The sequence below is a fragment of the Amblyomma mixtum genome, chromosome 1, assembly GCF_055824585.1.
Source record: "Amblyomma mixtum isolate Tamu chromosome 1, ASM5582458v1, whole genome shotgun sequence".
NCBI lineage: Eukaryota > Metazoa > Arthropoda > Arachnida > Ixodida > Ixodidae > Amblyomma > Amblyomma mixtum.
This window is the reverse complement of record NC_143012.1, coordinates 3,017,166-3,043,332: the sequence shown is the minus strand read 5'-3', so window position 1 is coordinate 3,043,332 and position 26,167 is coordinate 3,017,166. Positions and strand designations below refer to the sequence as shown.

The window sequence follows — 26,167 nt, the reverse complement described above, 5'->3', positions numbered from 1 at the left end:
CTTGGAGCAGAAAAAGACAGTCGAAGGAGCTGAATGGGCCACTTTAAAAGTTTTAAAGCCAGAGTGAATAAGAAAAAAAATTGGCAACATACAAAAAAGTTATACATGCAAAAAAAGGCACTCTCGTGAAACCTCACCACAGTGAAATGCCCACTCATCTGTGTCTAGGACTATGAAGGCAGGGCAAATCCCAGCAGTGAAGTGCTGCAGTGTTTTGATGCCAAGAAAGGCTGCGTGAAAATACTACAGACCAATTTTGGATCGTCGACTCTATTTCTATGGCAATTTCCATGAATACTCACGGTGGTGAAAGGTCGACAAAATGTTTCACCAAAGCTCAAGCAAATTCAGCTCATGATAAACTTTTAACAAGCAAAACATAGCTAGCTGTTGAGCTCCACACTCAAAGATGAGAAAAGGCAACAGCTACTATTAGTGTATCCTTAAACGTGACCAAATAAGTTTAGCCTCAAAGGACAACTCTATTAGGTTCTTGGTCTCAGTAAAATCTCACAGCAAAAGATGCTTCTGACAAATCTGGATAACTGACATCATAGCTGTCTTGAAGCACACCTTATCAGAGCCACTGTGTTGTTTATTTTTTATACCTCTACAGATTACCGCAGCTCATGGAGAAGGTGGGTTCGTATATACACAATCCACTTCCCCATAGAAAAAATGGGGGGCCTACTTCCCTTGTAAAAAATCTATTTTCAGAGATGTAGCATCTGACTGTGACACACCTTGCGAGGTAAAGCTTATTCTCTCTTTTCCAGATGACAGAGCGATTAAAGGTGAGAGACAAATGTGGACAAACGCAGATGCTTTTGGTGTTGAAAGACAGGAAAAAGGGCATTGCACACTGACACTCTGTAAAAAAAAAAAAATGCAAGTTCATTTGTAAGCTTGAGCTGCTTACATAACTTCCCTAACTTGTACTGAATAAATGACAGACAAGTGCGGAAAAACTGATGCTCCAGGATAAGCAGCACGAGAATAATTCACAAATGCTTACATCGGTTGGCTGCGATGAGCATGTTCAGTCCCGTGACCCAGAAGTTGGCTTCATCCGGGGTCGAGGCCACAAGGTCAAGCGATTCAAAGTCATCGCCGTAAATGACCGAGAAGACACAGTCCTCAGAGTAACACCCGGCCACCTCCTTGTCTCTCAGCACATCGGTGCTCTTGCCGATGCGGATTTCTCGTATGGAGCGTATGGATACTGAAAACAGGGGAGGCCTTGAGACTGGGCGTCCAGATGCGGAAATTTTAGTGAATCACGGTCAGTGTTTGCAAGCAATGAACTTCAACAGGGCTGTTTGCGTTCTGCTTTCGTTCGAGTGCAGATTCCAGAGATATTCCATAACTCTAACAGTGCCTCAAGGGCAGATGTGGTAAATTAAGATATCTTAGTTTTCACATAAAGTTGGGAGTGCTTGTGTCATTAATTATGCAGATACTGGAAAATATAATTTGCAGATTTCTCTCATACTTCTGCAATATTTTGATTTCACATATACATATTTTAGTACCCTAAGCCACCCCATTATAAATGTCAAAAGGACAAAAACATGATGTTTATGCTGAATTAATCACAAATACCTGCTTTATATCAAGCCTTACTTGATGATAGCAGAAGAGCAACTGTAAGTCATACGTTGACAGGCTATCCGTTTCTATGAAATTATTAAAAAAACAATGAAGGAAAATGAGAAAATAAAAACAAAGCCTTATAGCTTTATAACTGTCTCAGGACTAATTTGTAATCAAGAAAAAACATCACTGTTTGCTTGGAAGTAGTGATGGGCTGAATGCAACCAACAGCTCAAAATATAGGAGCTCAAAAGAGTAATGCCATGCGTTATGTTTTATGTTCGCTTGCTTTGCTGGGTCCACTGCACACCCAGGATGCAACAACAGGGCTTGGTGGGAACAGCAAACGTAAAGCTCTTCAATGGCAAGATGATCAGGCAAAACATACAAAGCAAATAATTTGCTCTTCGTCTAGGAATCAGTGCTATACTTTTACAAAAGCAGGAGCCACTACATGCTGCTGCTAAAAGATATCCCCACGGCCTCTCGATGACACGCCCGATGTCCAAACCATGATCTGAAGAGGCTGAAACTTTGCATTTTAAACACAGCAACTATTGCGAGGAGAGTAGCAAGAGCTGCTCCTCAACAAATTATTTAGGTGGCAAGCTTTGCTTCACTACAATGGCTTCTCAAGCCCTTTTCATCCAAGAGAAAGTGTGCACTTTGCAAGAAGGCCGATTTTGAGGGCAGCTTCCCAAAAGGAAGGTGGCTGCTGTACATTCACACACAAAGTTTCATTCCGTTATTTTGCACATGAACCTATAAAGGCCCACGGAAAACGGTTGACCACAGATTAACAAAAACGACAACAGTAGATATGAACCAAGGTAGCCAGCACCTCGTGTGCCAAGTTTTCAATGCAACAGCATTAAAAGCCTCAATATGCCACCAGTCATAAAATTGGCTGGAGGGCTGCCACAGTGCCAACTCGTAAGGTGGGCACAAGAAGTGCATGCTCATGACATTACATGTGCATCAGCAATTGAGGCATGTTTAATAATTCAACGCAGTGCAACAGCTTACTGCACTGGTGCCATGCTTTCATACCTTCCTTAACGGAAATAAGGTGTAATTTCCGATCAAAGAGGGAAATTCTCCTTGAAATGGGTGTCACAGAAGAGATGGGTTTAACAATATATTCAAAAGTAAGAATATCTGTGCATGCAACATGAAGGTGCGTCACAAATTAGTTCTGCTGAAAAGTGGGGCCCTGCAGTGTTTGCATGCAGATCTGGGACATGAGTGCACCCACATCCGATGGAGCACAACACCACAACTTACGCCTCGCCTTGTTGGACTTCTTTGACGAGGGGACCCACTTGATGGCTGAGAGATCTTCCTCCAGCGTGAAGTAGCGGCGGTACTGGCGTGAGCTGGCCCTGATCTTCAGCAGACTGCTGCCAGTGATCATGAATTGCAGGCAGTCATGGGCTGCGCCAGAACGGACAGAAACATTGAAGGGCCAGGCAAGGCCTTGGTGATAACGAACTGTGCTGTCATCAGACGCTCTTAGTTCAAACTGCACACATTCAGCTCATTAAGGCTGCACTTCTAATCCAGAAGCACCAAGGAAGGAGTGGCTAGTGAGAAAGGAGGCACCTGAGGCGACAACAAAGCCAGTCAGCCATTCTATCGTCTTGGCTGGCCGGGAAATGGAATGGACACGTGGAGCATTTTACCATTAGGCTTTTTTCCTTTTCTCTGGACTACCTCCTTTTTCTTTCCTTTAGTGCTGTCAAGTCATTCCAAAACATGATGCTGGTAGTGTATGCCAAGAAAACAACGTGGACACGACAGAAAAAAAAGAGAGATATTTAAAATTAACAAAACTGCTCCTTCTTACATCACACATTCGCGTTGTTTTCTCGGAAGTCAGAATTGTGTGTGTCCTTTTCTTCTATGCAGCTAGCACTTTCCAAAAATGTAAAAATGCTTTCTTAACATGGTCTTTCATCGACTAGCTCAATTACATTCAGTCACCAGGTAGTATAGTGAGTGCATTAAAAGGGAGAGGCATGGTGTTCAATCACGAAAATCTTGTAAAAAGTAGAATATTAGAAAACAGCAGATTCAGAACCTACAAGGCCTTTTCAATCGCATCCCAAAAATTTTCTGCAGGGAACAGCCCCAAAGTTATCCTAAAAAATGTTTTTGTGACCGTGGGTGGCAAAAACTCACTGCAATCTCCGTAAAAACGGTCAATATTAGCAAGCACGAAGCCTTGGCTCCTCCACTGCTGCTTGCGACAAGTTTGGTATCAGTGAAAAACTTTTTGCACCTGTTCTCCTCCTGTTAGAACCACCTGTCTACAATCACAAATAAGCAAAGAGATAAATGACAACGCTGCAGCCTCTGCAAAGCCACTGCCATGAACGGCCATGAACAGCTCGCATATAACTTCAGTGCCAGTTTTTTTCAAGTGTTTTTTAACCCCACTGGTCTGCTTGTAGAAAGCATAACATGACAACAGCTTAATGGATTTTCATGAGGCTTGTTGCATTGTATTTCTTGATAAATTCTTTATGCAGTGGCATTCCTATGTTTTCGAATTACTTATTTTTTACTCTGCAACCACTCTAACATGATGCTAATGAGTGCATTATATAAGCATGAATATGATGTTCTGGGCAGAAAAAAATCAGGTTGATGTCACTGCATGAACCATTCTTTTGGCTAAAAGTTAAGAGCGACTCTAGGCTGCTACCATGCTCGATGTGACGCCAGGCTTTCTGCAACTTTGGTATAGCAATTAAGCACACAAAAAATAAAAAGAAAACCTAAAATTTATAAAAAATTATTAAATTATAAAAATTTATAAGATCAGAACAACTGAAGGTACATGAGTGAAAATTTATATTTAATCATTTAGTGCACTTCCCAATAAGCTTACCACATTTCATTGCTTTATGCCAAAAATAAAAAAATTTTCTCCCAAACCCGCATCCCCCACCCAAGCTTTAGCCAGGACTCCAAATAATATCACTTGTTTCTTCTTCCTTCTTTGCAGACGTAACTAATACCATAACCAATTTATTTAAATAAATGAATAAATCTGATTCTGCAACTGAGTAAATTAGGAGGCTACCATATGCTCACGGCTGCAAGTGTTTGTTTTGCCCGAGTTCCAATAAGGCTCTCGTCCTGCTAGCCTTTTCACCTCTGATGACACAGGTTTTCGTGAGATAATTTCTTGCAGCCTTTTCTGCGCATACAACATTCACATCTGGATGCATGTCGTGGGTTCTCCAGTCGTTGAGCAGCTGCCAAAGCTACACATCAGCAAGAGGCACACCAAGGCCTGTGGTTAACAAACAAATCTGAAGCAGTGAGACTGCATCCTCTGTCCCCTTCTCAAGGCTGGCACAATTTTCTGCACATTTTTTATCTGAGAGACTTGTCAACAATGCTCTCAGTTTTCAAGAAGTCTTGGTAAGAATTATGAAGCTATTGCTATGGTTTGCTGTGAGTACTAGGCTGCTCTACCAGAAGAACAAGCAAGCACATTTTTTTCCCATGTTAAGCTTTCTCAGTGCCAAATGAATGATCGCTACGATCATGTGGGCAATTGATCCTAATCAGTCATCGATTACACCACAGTTTATACTTCTGTTGTACTTCATGGGAAATGTTGTTAAAATTCCACATACATTTTAACTGCCATGTGGCGTTCAGGCATTTTAGATTTTGTGACTGTATTGTTCTTATTTAATTTAATATCACCATACTTTATATTAGCTGCATTATTGAACTCTTTTTTTTTTTCTGTACGAACAAGTTGGTGCCCTTTAAGAGGCCTTCTGGTTCCCAGAAATTCCAGATGCACAATCTGCACAGCCGTAGACATGGAATGTGGTCTGCTCTTCATTTTCCAACTCACCGCTGCAGATCTTCCGTTCGGCAGGTAAGCTTGTTCCACTGTGAAATGACACCGACTTGGGAATCATCTGGGCTTGGTTGAGAGACAGCGTTCCACTGCTGTCCCTCCTCTCCCTCACTCCAGAGGTGGTGAACTGCACCCGTAGCACCGAGTCCGCATCTGTGGATGCAAGACTGCCCTTGGCACTCTCGTGAGAGTCGGAATCCGATGAGCACACCACACTGTTTACAGAAGCACTGATTGCACACTGATCTAGCTTCGTGGCAGCTTCATGGAAAGCTGGACGGTGTTTCTCACTAGATGGCGGGGTCGCCACCCTGACCTCTATTGCGTTGCCATCGCCACTGCTTTGCACTGATGACCGAGAATCGGGGTGGCTCGCTGTTGCCAGATGTGGTGGAACCTCAGGCACGGTGCCTTGCATCGCTGTTTCACTGCTAGTTACTCCTCTGCTGTGCTGTGAGGAGATTCCATTTGGTGACAGCTTGCCTGCCTCTGCGTCGGTCTGAGCAGGCTCTGGTACCCGTGTGGAGCCTGCAGCATGGCTTGGCGTGCTTTTCAAAGTTTCGGGCACTGGACCTGCTTTCTTGGCAGGAGAGGAACATGGCTGCATAGAAGAAACCACAGGGACACTTAGGGTTCGACTCACGTCAACGTACACTTTTGGCACCACAGGTTGCGAGCACGGCTTATCGCTGTTGGAGCGACGCAACGCAACAGTTTCGTTTTCTTGCTTTGCAGGTGGTTTCCTTCCGGCTGAGGTAGGCAAAGCGATGCCTTGCTGAGTAGGAGCACAGCCATCTGGCCCAGAGGAGCTGGCCAAGGATCCGGGGTCCGAGCCTGTCCTAGACGATGATTCGTTTGGCTTTGACGGTGTGGATTTTGCACCGAGTGGAGGATGCAACACGTAAGCTGTAGCCGTTGAACAACTTGAGTCGAGTTTTGAATTGCTGGTGGGCGATGGAAGAGCAGCTGCATCTGTGGACGCACATACACTGTCATGCTCATCTGTACTTGCTACTGTTGACTTCTGCCCAAATGGGACGTTGTTCTGCTTTGGTGGATTATCCCTGCCACTCATCCTGGTCCTTTCTTGGGCATTGTGCCAAGACCAAGTTTGTGGTGGCTGGTGCAAGCGGAGCAGCGGCAGCTACAAAGGAAGAAACAAAGACCGTGCAAGCAGTTCAAAAGCAGTTGAGCAGGCCTCTTTTGTGATATGCAAATTCCTAATGTGCCTCTTTTCCCAGCTTTTAAAAGTATGCGACATGCCTCATGCCACATAAATACTAAAATAAGTTCAGTAGTAGTAAAATGGCTGATAAACAACCGCTGCACATATATCTTTTTCAGCTTGATGGCAATAAATACCTGATATTTTTATACAAGCTGTGCAGTTAAATGTGCATTATAACCGGCATGTCTTCGTGATTGGTGAAATGATGCCCGACTGCTTCGAACATTTACATAAACCAGTGGGGACCGACCACATCCAGTCTGGTAATCATAAAGCTTAATTTCTGGACAAAAGCATTCGTGCCACGCGTGTTTAGTCCCAAATCCGAGTGAAACATCCACATAATGCGCACGAAATAGCGAACTAAAGTTCCTACCAGAAATGATGATGCGCGCGCTCACACGCCACGCAATGCTGCACACGGGCTGCGCGAGTAGCAAGCGGGTCAGGCAGGCACTCGCAAAATGCCCAAGCACCGCGCCTTCTGCCGCCGCGGCCAAGCGCCAACTGTCGGCAACATCGTTCGCCCCCAAACGGAACGGGCGTGTGTATACACAAGAAATGCTGTTCGGGCATTGCTTGGGGCTGTCCGGTGCTAGCGCGCTCACGTTGCTTGCAGCTAATCGTAAGCGCTAACATATACTGGCTGTTCAATAAAAACGCCCGGGTACGCGTCCGAGTCGAATCGATTAAACAAGCATAAAACGGTCACCCGCATATGTGCGCGGCGCGTCTGGAACGGCAAGCAACACCGCAACCGCTCGATCGTCGAGCAGCGATACTGCGAAGCCGTTTTTACGTCCGCGTGCTTCTTTTTCACTTGACCCCGAAAAGAAGGGTGTCACCAAACGAGCGAGAACCACGCGCAGCGAAGAACCCGCTCAGCTGCAGCAGAGGCGAGCGCTGTCAGCGCGGCCTCGCGCTTAGGAGGAGATTCGCGGTCACGCCTGATACAGACTCCCCACCTCCCCGGGGCGCGACAAAAACGCCACGAAGAAAAAGGTGTGAGTTCGTGCAGTGTCCGTGAACCTAAGCAGCAAATGCGAGAGGGAAAAAAAATCCGTTGGCGTGCGTAGCAGCTGCGGCGAGACGCGAGGTCTCGCGCGCTAACAGCTGCTGCGCGGTTAGGAAGAGCATCTCAGCCTCGACGCATGCGAAGGAACTGTGTCGCCCGGAGCACAGACACCACCGGCTCGCGCGCATCCGCGTTGCTCATCACTTGTGGGGCTGTTTTCGCTCCCAACCGGCAGGAAAACTAACCGGTACGTCACAGCCTGACCCGTAATGGGATCACGGATACGCGGGTGTTACCGTTACACGATCGTCGCCGTCCTCCGCTTCGCCGTCGGTCAGTCGATGCGCGCGATGTCCGGGCGCGCGCGGACATGCTGCCGACGGCAACACAAAAGCCAAGGAGCAAAAAAGGAGGAGGAAAGGGCGATTGCGTTTCCGTGCACATAGAATACGAAACCACTGTCACACGATCCCTGCTTTCAGCAACGGCGGCAGGATGCGCGCGTCGTCTTCACCACCGGATCCAGCAATAATCGGTTGAGCCGAGAAATCCCGAACGCAGCACAGGGAGATCCATATTTTCGCGTATTTTTTCGTTACCTTGGCCAGAACGATCAGAAGAGTTGACGCCGATCCTTGGCGGCATGATGATGGTCGTGGCTGGAAAACATTCGGGCACTCAGTTCGCGTGTCGTGTGGCCGAGAGCGAAAAAGCCGCTGCCGCCGCGGACGACTCCAAGCTGCTCCGACGGCGGTGGCAGCAGCGGCAGCGGGGCGAGATTCTACAACTACGGGAAAGAAAGGAGGGGAGGAAGAGAGACTGCCGAAAGAAAAAAAAAAGAAGATGGCGATCGCAGCGCCGCTTGAGCGGCCGCCAGGGACGGACGGACGGACGGGCGAGACCTCAAGAAGCGGTGAGGGGCGGCCGTTGCGAGCGGCGTTGCTGCAACGGTGCTTGCAAGATCCACCAGCACGCTGCTACGGCGACGGGTTACCGCTACGCTCGAAGCAAAATACGAACCCCTAAAGACGAATGAGTTGTAGCGAGCGCGCGCGCGTGCACGGGTTCTCGGAGAGGATAGCGCGATCGCTCCCTTGCCTCTCCTCCCAGAGCCGCGCGCGTCGCAAGTAGAACTTCTGCTTTGCTGCACCTTGACCGTTCTTTATTATTTCACCGTCGAAATGACACCTGGTGTTTTACTTCTGTTCGGTTCACAGTTCCACAGCTGCCACAAACAAGGCACAAGCTAGGACTCTGACGCGGAAGCACTAGGAGCTTCTCGAGCTTTTGAAAGGTCAAGGCTAGAGGACTTGTTCGGGTCTGATACAAATTGGGTTGCCGCGCTTCCTTGCTTTTAGTCATGTTTGCCCTGGATTCCAGAAATGCGCAACGCTGTCGAAAGCAGCTCTGATCAAGCGTAGTACCAGTCAAAAGACAATGCACGCCCGTATATGACCTTGGGCTGCGCATTTGTGGGCGCTTTGCTCCTTTGGTTCGCGATGGTTCTCCACAGATAAGACGGGCTCGAGTGCGTGCAGATCTAGAACGTTCTTCAAATGTTGCCTGTCAGGTTGTTTCACCTAAGACTACACAATCTTTAAAGAATAGGCTTTTTGAGTTAGCGCTTTTTTCGGCATAGCATTGTAACCGGTGTAGTACATCAGCATACAGCTGAGATGTCCTATCTAGCAGGCTGGTTAATAATATTGATAAGTTAACTTTTTAACTATTACTTTTAGGCTTCTTAATTATTGAGAGGCGTGTAGTCCACCGTAAGTAATATATCCATACCAGATTTTAGACGAAAACTCGGCACTGTGGCCTACCAAATTTTTGCTCTTTCGACGATTTACGTGCACTGGAGAGGTTGCTTTGCCTGCAAGCTTCTCGAAAGCGCATGTATTTTCAAATTCAAATTTATTTAGCATCAACAATGATGTTACAAAACTCGTGATGCTACGGGGTGCTAGCAAAAAGCCTGTAACGGCTTGACAAAGGCCAGCACCACGTTCACAGAGCAATACAGCAGTGGACAAAAAGAGATAGCGATATAAAGAAAAGCAATATATATATGGCGACGGCTTTACATGATCATAAAAACACGTTAAGTGATCGGGATAACATTGCGGGTTCATAATTGCAAGTGTTAATGTCTTGAGTAATTACACATACACTGATTGATAGATCACTTGGACGGGTTATCAGAAGAGAAGAGCGTGTGGTAGTGTGTACATCAGCATTTGGCGGCCATAGTTAGTACGGGTGTGAGGAATCTTCCATGTCTGACTGCTTCGTGTGCTATATATGCTTTCGCAAATGGAGACAGGGTCGCAAGGTTTTCAAGGAAAGGGTCATTATTTAGACATGTTACATTTCTCACCACCTTTAAAAATGGCAGTAACTTTGACCACTTGGAGCCGGCGAGGAAATTGGCCGCATGAAAATATTTGATTAATGATGTACTCTAAAACAGGGGCTATAATAGTTGCAACATGTTTAAGTGGCCGAATCTGCAAACCATCTACATCAGTACTGGTAGTATTGTTTAGAGATAAGATTGTAGACACAACCTCATCTGCAGTTACTGGGAATAAAAATGCAGTCTCTTCTGTTGGTTGGTGCATAAATTTCATGCAGCTTGGGTCATGATGGCTATTTCCCACAGATGTGAAGAAATCATTAAAAGCTTTAGCTAATTCTTCTCCTGCTAGAGTTGTGCCATTCATACTTATCTCCATCGGGCTATCAATTGCACCAGTGTGCCGATTTAGGAGTGTATTTAATATTTTCCAAATTATTTCCGGAGTTTGCTTCGTGCCCTGCATGAAAAGGTTTTCAAAGTACTCTTTTTTAATTCTCCGTAATATGCTGTTCGTCCTGTTTCTGTGTTTTTTGAAGTAATCTAAATCGTTTTCGTTTCTGGACTTTAAAAACTTTTGATAAAGAACATTTTTCAGCTTTATAGCTTTGACACATTCAGCTGTAATCCAAGGTTTGCGTGCTTTGCGTGGCCGCTTGCGAGCTTTGAAGGGAAAGCAATCATTATATACCTTTATAAATTTGTCTATGAAGATGTTATAAGCCTCCTCCGCATCAGCGCTTGAAAGAACACTCTCCCATGATATCTCTAAAACTAAATTATAAAAAGACCCCAGGGTATCTTATTTATCTCCCGGAATGTACTTACAGTCGGTCTCGCGTCTTTTAATTGCAACTTTTTATGACTAAGCACTAAATATATAGGTAAATGGTCACCAATGTGTGTTTGAAAGAACACCTGAACTGATGGGCACATTTGTAGCATTGGTGATAAAAATGTCAACGAGTGTAGATGTATCCCGCTCTATACGAGTTGGTTGTTCTATGAGATTAATAAAAGCAGGATTTAGCCAAAATTTGTCGGACCACAGCGCCGACGGTAACCGCGTTCACGAAATTCTAAAAACTGGTATGGATATTACTTACGATGGGCTACGCACCTCTCAATAATAACGGAGCCAACGGTAATAGCTAAAAGGTTAACTTATCAATATTGGCTAACCAGCCTGCTAGTTAGACATCTTAAATGTATTCTGATGCACTACACCGCTGACCATGCTGTGCCGAAAAAGCGGTCGTATAGCTAAAAAAAACCTATACTTAAAAATTGTATAAAGTATTAGGTGGAATACCCTGTATATAGACTCTAGTATAATGTTGGACTATTCCATTTCATCGGTATTATCATTATTACTAGCAACGAGAAAACGAAATAGGTAGATCTTATGTCAGATTCAGTAATCGCAGCTATAGCGTATCGGGTTCTACCAAATAACCTGAGGAGGTATACCGTTATTTGCATGCCGGCAACTTCTTAGCACCATTTCGCCGGTCGGCCTTTCGGTAGCAGCCCCAGTCGCCACATCGCGACAGTGGTGATGTGAAAACGGAGAATAAAGCCATTAGTTGTTATCACATTTATAACTGCAATTTGAGAGAAAATTTTCGGCTGGCTCTTTGTATATCTGTGAAGAATGGAAGTTTTGACTCGAAGGTTGGACGGGAAAGGGCTTGAGCAGTAGGTCCGTTCCCTTCTCAACCTCGAAGCCAAGTTCACAGAGTAATCGATCGCGACGCCTTCAGCAAAGCTCAGTTTCCCGATATCCATGCAGTGCCAGGAGACGTGGCATGCCCACTGTCGAAGAGAGCTCCGCGCTTTGTGTGTTCTCGGCCCGGGGTAGTTTATACAGCATATGCCCGAGTGCGCAGCCAAGTGAATAGTCTCGATATGTTTGCCTCGGGAATGGCCTGTCCGCGAAAATGCAGCAGTTGCGCGTGGGAGTAATTCGGCCGCGTGAGAAAACAAGGGTGTTTTTTCAGGGCGTTTTTTCATGGAAAACGAACGACTGCCATTTCGAAAGAAATAGCAGCGCCCGGTTACTGGTTGGGGGAAATGATTTCCTATTCGTAATCTTTCACTGGCCTGAAGGGCGTGGCATTGAAATGAGCTTACTGGTTGCTGTCTCTACATATATGGCTGGAACACTGCTGATTTCTCCAAGCTCAGTTCCTGCCATTGAACCTTATACTCATGTATCATCTCGTGCTTAAAAATAGACATTTACATCTTTTGACGGCAGGTGTGATCGAGTAACGTGTCTAAGAGCAATTTTCAACACGACAGTTGAAATCTAAATGCGATGCGTAGGCATGCTCCTGTACGGATGAGGCCAGAGCTGTTCAAGGAATCGTACACAATCCAGTATATGTCAATACAGTCGTTTCTACTCCGTAGATCGAAATATTTACAGACGGACCAACACGCTAATTGCCCGAGATGACGAAGTGCGAGTTTTCCAACAGTCGCCGGAATATATCATGGGCAGTATTCCCGTGAATTTTCTGTTCGGCGACGCATTGGTGGCCACGCTTACAGGACGTGGTCGACTCGATCCTTCCTTCCCCGATGGCGGTCGCAGGACGCAAAGCGCGCAGTCGGTCCGCTGCTGCAGATCACGGGGCCCGGCCGCTCATTGGGCTTCGATTGGCACTCGAAATAACGCGCCGTTTATCGATGTGCCCGGCCGACCCTTCGGTGCCCTTGGCAGGCGGGGTTCGCCTCTTGTTTCCTCCCTTGCGTGGCAGGCGGCGCTGTCGCTGTAGACGTCGTAGTATATGCGATCAGGCACGTATGTGCAGTCTTTGCCAAAAGTAACCAGGCTTTCCCTAAGGTCTAAAAGTTATTTGAAGGTGAGGACAGGGGTTCCTCTTACCATACAGAGATTTAGAGTTTGAGGGCTGGTTTAAATATACGACTGAGAAGCAAAAACCATGCAGCCTGGTTACTTTTGACAAAGACTGTACCTCCTGTTAACAGGTACCTCCTGTACCTGTTGACTGCGCAGGAGGTGTTGTGTATTCCTTGCCACTGTCATGTGGTAAGGTGTACGTAGGCCAAACCGGGAGGTGCCTAAATGAGAGGCTACGGGAGCACAATAGGAATATAGAAAATAAAAAAGGTAATCTTTCAGAACACTGTGAGGAATGTAAACCAGATGCATGCATGCCGAAGTTTGATGAATGCCAGGTGATTAACAAGAGCAGGAAACAGCTAACACGGGAGATTGTTGAAGCAAAACGAATAAAAAACTTAGAAGATAAGTGTGTAAGCATCCCATCTGTATATTTATCAAAGAAGGAGATGATTTTTCTTGATGGCTTGTACAAAATGTGAAAAGTGACTTGCGGTGTGATAGGCTCGTGGGAAGATATTTTGATGCTTGCGCAGTATTTAAAAACTGTTTGTGCATTAAATAAAGATTCAGTTGAAAGTAATAGCGCATGTGTTGTCGTCTTCGTTGTGTCCTCGTATCGAGCGCTACAGTTTTTCATCATGAGCAACCAACTCGCCCAAACATCCACCCTGATACTGTACCTCCCCCGCCAGCTAGAAGAAATTACCTTGGGCCCCTCCCGAAAAACCCGCCGCGGTGGCTCGGTGGTTAGAGCGCTCGGCTTCTGAGCCGCGGAGTATCTGGATTCGAACCCGACCGCGGAGCCGCGTCTCGATGGAGGTGGAACGCAAAAGGCGCCCGTGTGCCATGCGATGTCAGTGTACGTTAACGATCCCCACGTGGTCGAAATTATTCCGGACCCTTCCACTACAGCACCTCTTCCTTCCTTTCTTCTTTAACTCCCTCCTCCTTCCCTTACGGCGCGGTTCGGGTGTCCACCGAAATATGTGAGACAGGTACTCCGCCATTTCCTTTCTTCAAAAACCATTTTTTTTATCGCACAGATCAATTCGATTTCGAAAGTAAAAACAACCTAGGATACATGACGACGCGCCAAATCACGCACAAGTGGCGCTTCGCGCGTCTCAGAAAATACCGGCTCCACAAATTCCGGACAGCCGCAGCGGTGCACGAATAGCCTTTATTACGGCCGCGCACATTCGCACGTTGAGGGCGTCGGCACAAATGTTTTAAGGCGAAAGCCTTTAATGCCTCATACTGCCGTGACCAAGACGAGTTAGCAAATGTGTCCGCGTTCCGGATGCATGCCTTATATGGGCATATGCCAATCAACAGCCAATCGATACTTAATCGGATGCAATCGAAATACATCGGAACATGATACAAAGGGATTTCATGATATTATTGTACTTAATAACTAACTGGTAATTAGTAGTAGTTGAGAAGTGACATGTGGGACTGTGCACTGCGCCTATACCTTAACTAACACTAATTAATCAGTGTACTAGTTAAGGTCACGTTAACTATCACTAACCATACATTAACTAGCATCACGAAGTCTGCAAGTCATGCTTAACTATCATTAACCATCATTAATAGACGTTTCTATGCGTCAGCGGTTCCTTTTACCAGCACAATTGCTGGTGAAATATCTGTTCTGCTTTCCCAAGCGCACGGAGCTTGCGTCTCTGAGCACAGGGCAAAGGCAGAGGCGACTGGTAGATTGTGCAATAACGAACGAAGGGCATCAGAAACGGTTTCAAGTTCGCTCGTGCGCAGCGAAATGTTTTTAGACCGGTGCGTATGAAGAACATGAGGGTTTTTTGTTTGTTTGTTTTCTTTAAAAGGGGCTTCCTAGGCTGCTTATAAAAGTGGTGTTGTTTTTCTTTCTGCTCTCTAATCAATTATATTTCAGCAATATAATAATTGCATTAATAATTTCACGTGGATCAACACCTCAGACAAAACATAGCACTCGCGGTAATACAGGGCGTACTAGGTCCGCCACTATGGACGAGGGCGGCGGTGGTGAACACTCTCAAGGTTCGGTTTCACTGCACATAAATACCTATAAAAGCAGACGATCGGACAGCCATCGTCGTAGCTCAATTGGTAGAGCACCGAACGCGAAATTCGGAGGTCATGGGTTCGGATCCCACCGGTGGCATGTAGTTTGTTTTTTTTTTTCTTCTGCTTTCTAATCAATGAAATTTAAACGATAGATTAGTTACACTATTAATCTCCTATTGATCAGGACTGAAACATTGACGTCGCCAGGGCCGACAGCGTATAATGCACTACCGGCCGTGTCGGTCTCGGCAGTGAAGTCTGTTCGGTTCAAGGCAGGGCGTCGCTGTTCCGCCAGGTTGCTTGTGCTGGTGTCAGAGGTATGGCGTCAAAGGTCTAATCGAAGTCGTTGTTCGCAAAATTATCAGGACTGCCCAGCTGACGAACTAGCCTAGTTTCCTTTTCCTCGGATGTTTTTGGCTGTTCACTGCAGTCTTGTGTACGTACACTGCATGCCTATAATCGTGGTATGCGTTACACATGTTGCCCAGGTTGGGCTTGAAAGAATTAAGTAGCCTCAGTACACGACGATGATGATTAAAGCATTCTGATTGGGGCTGAAGGTCCGCTTCCGGCGATCCACTGGCAGCCGCTCTAGCCCTGCTCCTGCTCAACTGTCGGCTCCGGGCTGAACAGCATTTCCTCCCGCCGCCGCTCAGTCGCCGCTTTCCCTGTTTCCCTGATGTCCTGGCAGGCCCGTGTGGCACTGTGCGCATTGTGGCTGATGGTCTTCCGGGTAGACTGCGTGAGGCCCTTTACGTGTGAAGGGTACCTGTGTGAGTACATGGGCTGATGTGGCAACTCCCGCAAGAAGAAGAGCTTATCGAAGCAGTCGCCTTGTATGCGGTCCCCGTGCAGTGTTTGTTGCGCTTGGACACGGCTTGGGGGCTTCTTCTGGACTTCAGTTGTCCAACGGACCGGTAGTTTTCAATTAATATAATCGCCGTTTTGCTTCTCGAGAAAAATAATCGCCACTAAAGAAAAAAAAATGCATTCCTGCAGCAGTGTACAATCCTGCGTTTGAGCGGAAACGACTGCTGGTTTTTATAGTTAGTTATTTACAAATTTTTTGACGCTTTAAGGCTGACGGAGCGGTTCTGTGAAGCTTGTCGCATATAGCGGGAGGCTACAGATTTTATTCTTTTTTGAACTACCAGGAGTCCTCTGACATGCACCGAAAGCTGAATACACGATGACGTCAGTGCGGAACACTTTACAAGACCCCCATAAAAATGCGTCGGGGCATTCAGCTCGCTCGCGGAGCTGTTTGGGTTGCCCCCATGCTGCTCTGCCATTATCGCGCAGCAAGGGGTTCTGACGAAAGCCACTCGGAGGAAGAAAAAAAAAAACGTTGTTGCAAAGCGTTCAGGTCGCGACAAGAGCGTCCACGTGATGGTCCGATGCATTTTCGCACCGAATATGCGCCCAATACCCTGCCACTATAGTATGCGCGGTGGCGATCGGCCAGCCGCATTTATTTGTTTCTGTGTAGCACTGATTCATTTTATTACTCTAAAGGCCCGAGGACGAGTCAGAGGGGAATGGATAACATTTCAAAGTTGTTGACCAGAAAGCGGCAAAAATATAACAGGTACGTACAAAAACAGGAAATAGTAGCGAAGAGTAAGCGCAATAGCATGTAAATGGGGCCGGCTGTAACCGTCTAAAGCGCCTCAGTTTCGTCGTCTCTACAGATGCGATCTTAAAAACCGCATCGGCAGGACTTGCGCCACTGCTGCATACGCTGTGTGCGGAGCGTGGTGCTGTGCAGCGAAGCGCGATTAGCAGGGAAAAATGCAAACGACCGGTCGTTCCGCGAGCTGAAACATTTGAGCGGCGTTTAATCATCGGCCAGGCTCGTCGCGTTCCCGTCCACGCGAAGTGCAGCCCGGGGCAGTGGGGCCGGAATGTCGACGGGGCGGCTCCTTCCTTACGTGCTCCAGGTGGATAGCTCAGTCTGTATCACGATGAACCAGCTAGCGCGCACCCCAGTTCTGGCTAGAGGGACAGTAAACGATTTCAAGTTTTCTGCATGCGTGCGTTAGACCAAACGCATCTCATCCTCCGGGCTGTTAACAGCAAACTGAGGATGGCCCAGCGAGCAAAGTGGTGTCAAAAATGCGCAGCCCTTCGAAATCTTGAGCTTCTGAGTGGCAGGAGTTCTGATCGCCGTTAGGGCAATGCTGTCGATGCGAACACGAATCGCAGTGCTTGGCCCACACGCAGACACTGTGGTGTTCGAGTCCAGCTTTCATGGACGCCACTTTTGCCTGTGGGCATTGCTATGAGTACATTGATCGGAGTGGCCCCGCCGCGGTGGCTCTGTGGTTGCGGCGCTCGACTGCTGACCCGAAAGACGCGGGTTCGATCCCGTGGGCTGTGCGATCTCAGTGCACGTTAAAGAACCCCAGTTGGTAGAAATTTCCGGAGCCCTTCACTACGGCGTCCCTCATAGCCTTTGTTGCTCTGGGACGTTAAACCCCAACAAGCAAACAAACCAACAAGCAAACCAACAAACCAACAAACCAACCAACAAACCAACAAACCAACAAACAAACCATCAAACAAGCCAACAAACAAACAAACAAACATTGATCGGAATGGCGTTTCCAACAGTAATTAGTAGAAAGCTACATGCGGATGCACTGATTGTTATGATGCAAGCTTACGATATGCGAAAAGAAAAATGTGTTCATAAACAACCTCCCGTTGAAAGATAGCGCTTGTCCAGAATTTCTCGCTATGTGCACACGACAAAAGCTGTACGTGAACGCCTTGAGTTACGGTCTGAGCATTCATTCATTCATCTTTTTTTACCCATAAATCTGCTGGGCCATCTGGGCTAGACGCTGTATTCAGCTTGACGAGGCTCAGGTAACCCTTTCGAGGCAGGGCGGACCGCACCCCGGAATGAAAGGTTAGCATTGAAACGTTGAGAGAAGAACACAATTTGCACGAAACAATGGAAGCACATATCCGTGAGGAACTGAAAACGCGAAACAAAAAAAAAATAATAAGCTTGGTTACAGATTAAAGAAAAAAAAGACCGAATAGAAATACAAGACAAAATATCTGATCAGTAACCTTTTTTTTTTTTGCAAAACTAGAATCTTGTTTAAATTTTCTTTAGCTGTTGTCAGCTACACCACACCAAACTGCAATAATCACTGTGTGATGCGAACAACGCGTGATGCATTGCAGTGTTATTGCAGGGCGCCGGTCCGCGGCACTGCACCAGCTGCGGATGAAAGTTTCTCAGTGATTTCTCGCGATGTAAATCCTATGTTAAATTTGAAGAGAACGTAAGTCAGGAACCGTGTGGTGCTCAACAACTTCAATCTCCTGTCCGCGGCGTTTAATTTGGTGAACATTTTACTTAAACCACGGAAAAAGTTAATGTTTGCTTTACTTTGTGTTCAGGATAAATGCTATTCAAAGCGCAGCCTTGATTCGGCGTTCGTAGCGGGGGCGCCCAGCAGTTTCCGGTGCAGCGAGAATGGGCGCAGTGATCGTCGAAGCAGCGCGAGATGCAGACAGAGGAGGATGCCCGTCGAGCCAGCTCCTTCGGGGCACGCAACTTTCTGCGCAGCCGTGCCGTGGATCGGTTTTAGAGCGCAGCTCTTTGGCGTCCGTTCCTGGGTTTCGCGTCGTCGTCGGCGTTGTCGTCGGCCTCGTAACCAGCTCCGCCCCCCTTTCATCCCCCCAGCGCTAGCAGCGACCGACTGCTACCGCTGGATGCCGCTGACGCCGCTAGAGAGTCAAGATAACGTGACTGCATAGAACACCGTCGCCGCCATGCAGAAAGAGGAGGAAAGGGTTCCCCCCCCCCCCCCCCCCCTGTTCTTGTGTGGCGGATAGGGTGCTCTTCAGTTGCCGACGCGCCGGTTATTTCACGTAGGCCCCGGCACGTCGACGAATACGTGACCACCTTCCCACGGCTAGACCTGGTTCTTAGCGCTGCGGAAGCGAGGGTATCATATTGTTTGTGTCGGCATCGGCGGCGTTGTCCCTGAAACCAACTCCGCAGCTGGGGTTGGCTCACTATCGAAAAGGTGAAACAGCTTATTTGCTGCGCTCAAATTTCGCATTAGGAAGTAACGTAATCGTCGGTAATTTTTTTATCCCACGAGCCAGATAGATGGACAAGCGGACGGACGACTATCATCCCCTTAGTTGAGGCGGCGACTGTGCCAACATCGCCCGCTTCCTAATGAAACCACTATTTCGCTACGCTTCACAAATACTGGAACGAAGAATGCAGCTTTAAATCACCTGCTCGAAAACAGGACGGACACTGCCCGCCTTTCCTTCGTTTCTGACCCCGCACCTACAATGTTAGCTGCACAGATTCATTTATCGCAACTACCAGAAAGCGTCTAAGATGTTTGCAGTGGCCTGCGATCTGCAAGAACGTACTTCCCTTCCATGTTGTCCATGCACAAAGAGCAGCAGATATTAGCCAGCCACATCAGCGATCGATGCCTCCAACTAAGTCCATTATACTGCCACGGCTGACGCGACGATCTGGAAATTCTTCCAAGCCTCGGAAGCGCTCGGTTTTTCAAAAATGTACTGTGCTGAGTTCCACGAACTGGCTGAAGAGCATTGGTCCGCCGTCGGTAATTTAACGCGGTTCGTGTTTCCTCTCAAAGAAGGAAAATAAGAGACTTTCAGCGCACTTTTCATCGGTTTTCAACAAAAGCCTATTGAAAATGATTGCCTTTCAGAGAGGTTTTCTTGTGAGAGCCCGCTGATCTGCTGGATGGTCTTTCCGCACTCGAGGGCATAAAGTAAACCCGCAGAAAAGAAAAGTTAATATGGCACGACAACTCCGCGGAACGAATATATGTGTTCGGATATATAGCGTGCTGCTCTTACCGTCCTGCCGAGTTTTACGAGGCGTCCCTGCTTGCCTCTTTTCTTCTCTCGTATGACGCACATTTTGTCATTTTCCCCAGCCCTGTCGGCGCGTGAACTGAAAGTAGGCGGGGGCGCGAGCAGCATGTTGACCGGTACAGAGTGCGATAGGAATGGAGGAAAAGAAGAAAGGAAAAAAAGATGAAAACGAGTGAGCTCTTCATGGCGGCTCTTCTCGGAGTGACCTTTTAGCGCTGCAGAAAGCCTCTCACGTACGCAGTTTACCATTTATTTATTTTTTGTTTGTTGCGACTACGAAATGCCTTGCGAACGTAAAGAATATTCAAAAAGTTGATATGCTCTTTTTGACTGGTGTAATGTTCCCCGTTTTTCGTGTGTGTAGCGAATATGTAGAGACGAAACCAATATTCGAATGGGGAGCGATTCAACCCTTTGCTTTATTTTGTTGAAAATTGGTTGTATGGAAAGGAAATGACGCAGTAACTGTCGCACATATCTCGGTGGACACCCGAGCCGCGCCGTAGGGGAAGGAATGAAGGAGGGAGTGAAAGAAGGAAGAAAGAAAGAGGATGCCGTAGTGGAGGGCCCCGGTATAATTTCGACCGCCTGGGGATCTTCAACGTGCCCTGACATCGCACTGCGCACGGGCGCCTTTTGCGCTTCGCCTCCATCGAAACGCGACGGTCGGTTTCGAACCCGGGTACTCCGGCTCAGTAGCCTATCTGCGTTTTTATTTACGAGTTCTGAGAAATAAGCAAAATGGCTTCTATGTTGCCGTTTGAGCAGGTACAGAATCTTCCACAGCAGAAGGCCTATAGACTGCGATGGACAAATGCTTTATGTACTTCCGGCGAGGGAAGGCATGAGGCCCGATATCGCCGGGTCATTTACTTTTCCTTTTGACAGGCGATGTGCACTGAAAAGACACTATGAATTAAAAACAGGATCGCCAACCAAAGACACGGAGGAAGTGAGGGGGGGGGGGGGGGGGGGGGGGGGTACGAGCCAGCAATCCCAGCAACGTTTGCTGAGTCAGTTATGCTGTAAATTCCTGTCTACTATAGAGAACTTTAATTATTAAAGAATGGTTTTTGCCTGTATTCACAAGTGCGTTCTGTTGCAATCTTTGCTTATTGTTCTTGAGGTGGTATATCTTTGTTTTAGCCTTTTTTATTTTGTGCTTTCTAAAGCGGACGTCAGAACTGCCCCTGTAAATCAGATGTCTGAGCCTACTCCAGCTGAACTTAAGCAGCTTGTTGCCCAGGTAACCATTCCAGGAGTGTGCATACGTCTATAAGAGATGAATTCAATTGAACTGAACTGAGTCTTGATTGCACCGTTCAGACACATCAGCAGAAAGGTCCGATGCTTAGCGCGGCTTCTGTAAAAAAGGCGATAGTGCTAACACCCCTCTCAGAGTCAAATTAATGCCACAGAAAAGCAACTTGAGTTAATATTGATTTCACACCACAGAAAATTGAGAGAAGCTCTGCTTGCGCAAATTAAACGAGTAGTTCGTTCACTTTAATTCAGTTACCTTGTCCTCTTGGTTCATGCTTACCGAGAGCCTGACTTTGAAAGCAGAGCTTTCTCGCCGTCATGTCCCGTTGCGGCTGAGGACGAGGTTGCGGGTTCGATAACCGGTTGCATTCGTTATGACTGAGATGCTTCCGTGTGCACAGAGCATTCGGCGCCCAAACGAACAGCTCCAGCGTGCCGGGAGCGGGGGGCTCCTTCGCGCGCTCAGTGTACCCGCCACCGCTGCGCGTGCGCAGTAGGCGTATACGTCCCCGATATGCGGAACACGTCTAGTATTTGAAAGGAGTCTGGTCAGATGCCGGTTTCACGTACGGGATCCGCGCATGCGCAGTGGCAAGCGCGTGGCCTCTGCGTGCGCGCAGCAGGCGTACGTAAAAGCAGTATATCTACGTCTCCGCTCAGGTATGCCAAATCTCCCTTCTGAAGCCTTCCATCAAGGCGTCCGTAATACCGCATCTTTAGGATGCGAGGGATTTCAAATTTTTGGTGTGATATAGCTTTCCTTTTTTTCATTCGTGATATATACGGGGTAGGGGCGTTCTGATAAACAGCGAGAGGTTAACACAGGGACGGTACTGCCACGGAAGTTTTGCAATTTCGCACGTGAATACGAACGAGAGAGATGCGTGCACAAGCGAAGAAGAGAGCAGGGGTCCGGAAAAGGCATGCCTGTGACGTGGCCGATGACGTAGCCGCATGGGCACCGATCGAGCATGCCGCCCAGCGAAACCTGCGTGGCGGCGAAGCTGACAACCAAGCTAGCTCGCCGAGTCGTTTTCTGTGGCAGGCGTGGCTTCCGAGCGTTGGAGGCACGTCTTAGAAATCCTGGCCGGGAACTTCAGCCTGTGCGTGCAATCAAGGCTCCGTCGAAGCGCGGCCGCCGCGGTCGGGTTCGCACCCGGGTACTTCGGCTCGGTACACGAGCGCCTTAACCACTGTTCATGCAATAAATAAATAAAAAAGCTGTGGTGTAGCTTTCTTTCGCAGCCGTATGGCTGCATGCGCTTGGGATAATGCTAATGAGTGATTACTATCTTATTAGAAATCTTCTCTACCTTGGGGGAGGGATTCCCATAAACATCGGACCAATTTTATACACGCTTAAGAAGGGCCCGGTATACCGCAGCGGTGGCCCAGTGGTTTGAGCGGCTGCCAGGAGGTGCGGGGCTCGACCTCCAGTGGCGCCGGGTACCCACCGGTTAAACAAAGGGACACAAGCCCTGGCCTAGACTTCTATGGGACGAAATGCTTGGGAAATGGGTTTTTGACCCAACCTTGAGCAGACGAAAACACCTTGTGGCTACAGGTGCCGTAAACATTCGTCGTCGTCAGCATCTGTCGTCTGCGGCTCTAGGCTGTCGCCCAGAGGACTGCACAGCACTAGCGGAAGCGAGCGCGGATGGGACACTGGCACTTTGGACCGCTTCTGTGTCCGTGCCCGTCTCAGAGAATGCCATCCAAGGGTTGGAACTATAGTGCCAGCCGGTGACTCATGGCTGTGTAAACTAAGTGTGCTGTGAGACAAAACGAACGAGCAGAGGCAGAAGAAGGCTAACTCGTCAGGGGAGTGTAATTTCTTCCTCTTCCTTTGTTTGGCTGCGGCGATACTTGCGCACAACTTTGTGCCCTGCACGATGAGAGGGCATTCATTGTGCTGCTCCGTTTCTGTGATGCCGGGCTGACGGCGGGGGTTCCAGATATAGCTCGAGTGTCGGAAAGATAGCGAAGGCGTGAGCATTGACCCTTTGTTGACTCGGATGTGATTAGCAAGCGGAACCGATTAGAGACTTCCTCGATAGCGGAGGGCCATGAGCGTATACTGGCAACCCCCTTCTTTCTTGCTCTCTACAGCAAAACGTCAAGGCTAATTCACCGCAGTGCTGTTTTCTTGGTGCGCTAAATTAGCCTCTCAGTGCTGGCTGCTGGGCGGCACTCCGTGCCGGTGCTCCTTGCTCCTCCAGCGAGGCCGCGCGATGGCCTTCTTTATCGGCAGTGTCCTGGCCGGGATATTGTTTGCAGGTAACCATGGCACCATCTCTGGGAGAAACAAAGCTCTCGTGACATAACAGTGAATGAAAAAATTCACCAACTATTCAGGGCGCGCCCAAACCTGGGGGAACATGCACGGTGGTACCAGCCAACCGTTTCGGAACTACGACGGTTTGAAAACTGTTAATTGCCTTATACCGGTCGCTCGTGTGGCTGGTTCAAGGCTGAAGGCAATTTTTTTTCAAAGGATGCGAGAAAAGGGCCAGAGCGTGCTCATCGTGCGGTAATTCACCTGATCGGCACCATTGCTTGCGAGCGAAACTGCATATTCTGGAAGTGTGGAACAGCCTCTCGAGCAGCGGCCCAGCTTGATCTTCCGACACTTCTTACCGCCCGTGGTTGGCCAGCTTTTGCAAAACGTCTTGTCGAGTTTGTGATAGAATTGCGTTTCTCATAGCAATGATCATTTGGTGAAGTTTTGCGACGATCGACTTTATCCGCGGCACTGGCCAGTGTGACAGTATACGACTCATCTTCACATAAAGGAGAGGGAGAGCAGACAAAACCCAGCGTCCGTGTTGTCCTCTGTTTTATGTGTGCACTGGTGTTACGAACCACCAACTAGCCCAGCTGTCTACGTCCAGTGTGACAACGGGTTTTTTTTTGCCGAGGCAGTTCCAGTCGAGCTTCTGGCGAGTTTCGCGTGATATTGGAACGCATCCGCGCGAGCAGAATTTTAATCCGAATACGCGAGAAGGCTTGGATAAGAACTCTCTGGTTAAACACGTCTAATTCATCTACTTTCTGTGGGCATAAACAGCTTCCGTAGTTGTTTTAAGTATTTGTGTTGCATATCCTTTTAAATAAAAGCAAAAAATCTCTCACTTAAATGGTCCCAGCCGCGGCGGCCGTATTTCGATGGAGGTGAAATACAAATACAATACGCCCGTGTGCTGTGCGCCTTGTGGTGCCTCAAGGGTGTCCTGTGGTGTTGTCTGCCGTATTATTTCCGCAGTTGTGAACAGTTATAAATTCATCGATAAATCGTGCCTCAATCCTGAACATAAAATATCACACCAATAGAGAACTCGATCAGCTACTGTCCGTCTAAATTCAGATCTTTCGATGCATGATAAAACCTTTCTTTCTTTCAATAAGACCTTTGTTTTCTTTTTTCAATAAAAAATTCAGTTTCGAGTCAGCGCTCGTCTTTGTGTCCTCTTGCTTCGTCTGTCGTCTTGTTCGCGCTGTTCCCTCCCACGATGCAACAAAATGAATTAGATTCTTTCCAGGTTCTCTCTTATTCGATTTCTTTTAACTCGTAGTGCCTATTGCGGGAAAGAGACTTGCTCGAGAAAACTTAATTTTTCCAAGGCCGCTCCTTGGCCATGGCATAAATCACTGGTGACATCTAAAGCTAAAGCAAATTTTCTGGCGTGCACTGACTGCTTTCGCAGTAAGTTCAGAATTTAGTGTAGTTTTTCTTCTCTGACTGTCGGTCAGTCCTGCTTTCTTTTCCTACGCGATCCCGACAGGCCAGAAAAAAAAAAAAAAGGACGAAACAGGAAAACAAGCCAGTCACCGAGAACAATGAACAGAAGGCTCTCCGGTATCTGCGCGTTTCATCTTGCTCTCCCCCCCCATCAGTTTTCCCGCCGTTCTCGTGATTTCCGGATGGCCTTGTCACTCACTTAAGCTCAGCGGTCGCAGACTAGAAAAAAACAGAGCACATTAAGAGTCTTCGGTTGTTGTCGGACATCCGGGCACTCTTCCAATCAGGCCTAATTTCGGAAAGCGCCCCGCTGATTTTCGTGGCTTTGTGATCTCGCCCATTCCCCATGCGGACGCACACAGGCAACGCATGAGAAAATTCGACCTTGGGTTTTGGTCTCACGTATTAGGAAGGCATCGGTAATTCTGGCTGTGTTTCGAAAAAGATGGTGTTATGACAAAGCTAAATTCGCAACGAGTTTGTCTTGGAGTTTCGAAAGCGCAGCACGAATAATTTGAAGATGAAATCCAGTAGTAAAGTGTGGCCAGGTATCTTTGTTCGTTCTTCTCTTGACGTTTTTATTTCTGGAACCGGCGCTTTGGGCTGTAACGGAAACGCCATCGCTGGGTGCTGCTGCCATTGGTTTTGACTGTCCATGGTTATGCAGGGCGCACCAATATTCCGGCCTGCGGGAAACATGGCGACACGGCTTTCCAGTCGAAACGTGGCCTCGGCATTCAGAAACGTTGTTATCTACATACTTTCTGTGGCGTGCTCAGAAGCAGGCCTGTCCTTGCGCTGAACCAGGGCCACACGTATGGCACGTTGTCCGGTTGTATGTAACGTGTTGTGCTGTCGGAAAAATTGGCCTTGACCAACCTTACACGAAAAGATGCCGATAAGAAGAGGAAATACTGGGGGGCCCTTTTCGGGCTGTCAGGGCTGCACGTGTGGGGCTTCAGCCGGGTGAGGTCAGGGGTGGGCAAGGCCAGCATAGCCGGAAAAAAGGTGTGGAGCATAACTGCAAAGGATTCCAACGAAGCAAGCAACGTAAAGAGGGAGTTCGCCGCTATTCTGCGGTATGTGCGTAATGACGAGGCATGGCTGGGTATGATATAGTATGGCGAGGTGTTTTATGGTATAGCGTAGTGTGGCCTGATGTGGTATACGGTATAATAATCATCATCAGCCTGACCAAGCCCATTGCAGGGCAGAGACCTCTCCCATGTCTCTCCAGTTAACCCTG

The 26,167-nt window shown here is 47.7% G+C and overlaps 1 protein-coding gene across 3 annotated transcripts in view; it reads right to left on the bottom strand.

Annotated features, from left to right (window-relative positions):
• The window catches only part of LOC149365260 (inactive phospholipase C-like protein 1), a 124,377-nt gene that overhangs the window by 37,641 nt on the left and 60,569 nt on the right, over window positions 1–26,167 (bottom strand). For 2 of the 3 annotated variants that reach the window (XM_089541386.1, XM_089541392.1), the window contains 3 exons: window positions 5,474–6,623; window positions 2,878–3,027; window positions 1,016–1,222 (listed from right to left, as the gene is read on the bottom strand). In XM_089541386.1, coding sequence (XP_089397512.1) covers window positions 1,016–1,222; window positions 2,878–3,027; window positions 5,474–6,623 — 1,507 coding nt within the window. Of the gene's footprint in view, window positions 1–1,015; window positions 1,223–2,877; window positions 3,028–5,473; window positions 6,624–8,018; window positions 8,248–26,167 lie in introns of those variants that run through there. The other variant, XM_089541398.1, reaches the window with a different exon arrangement.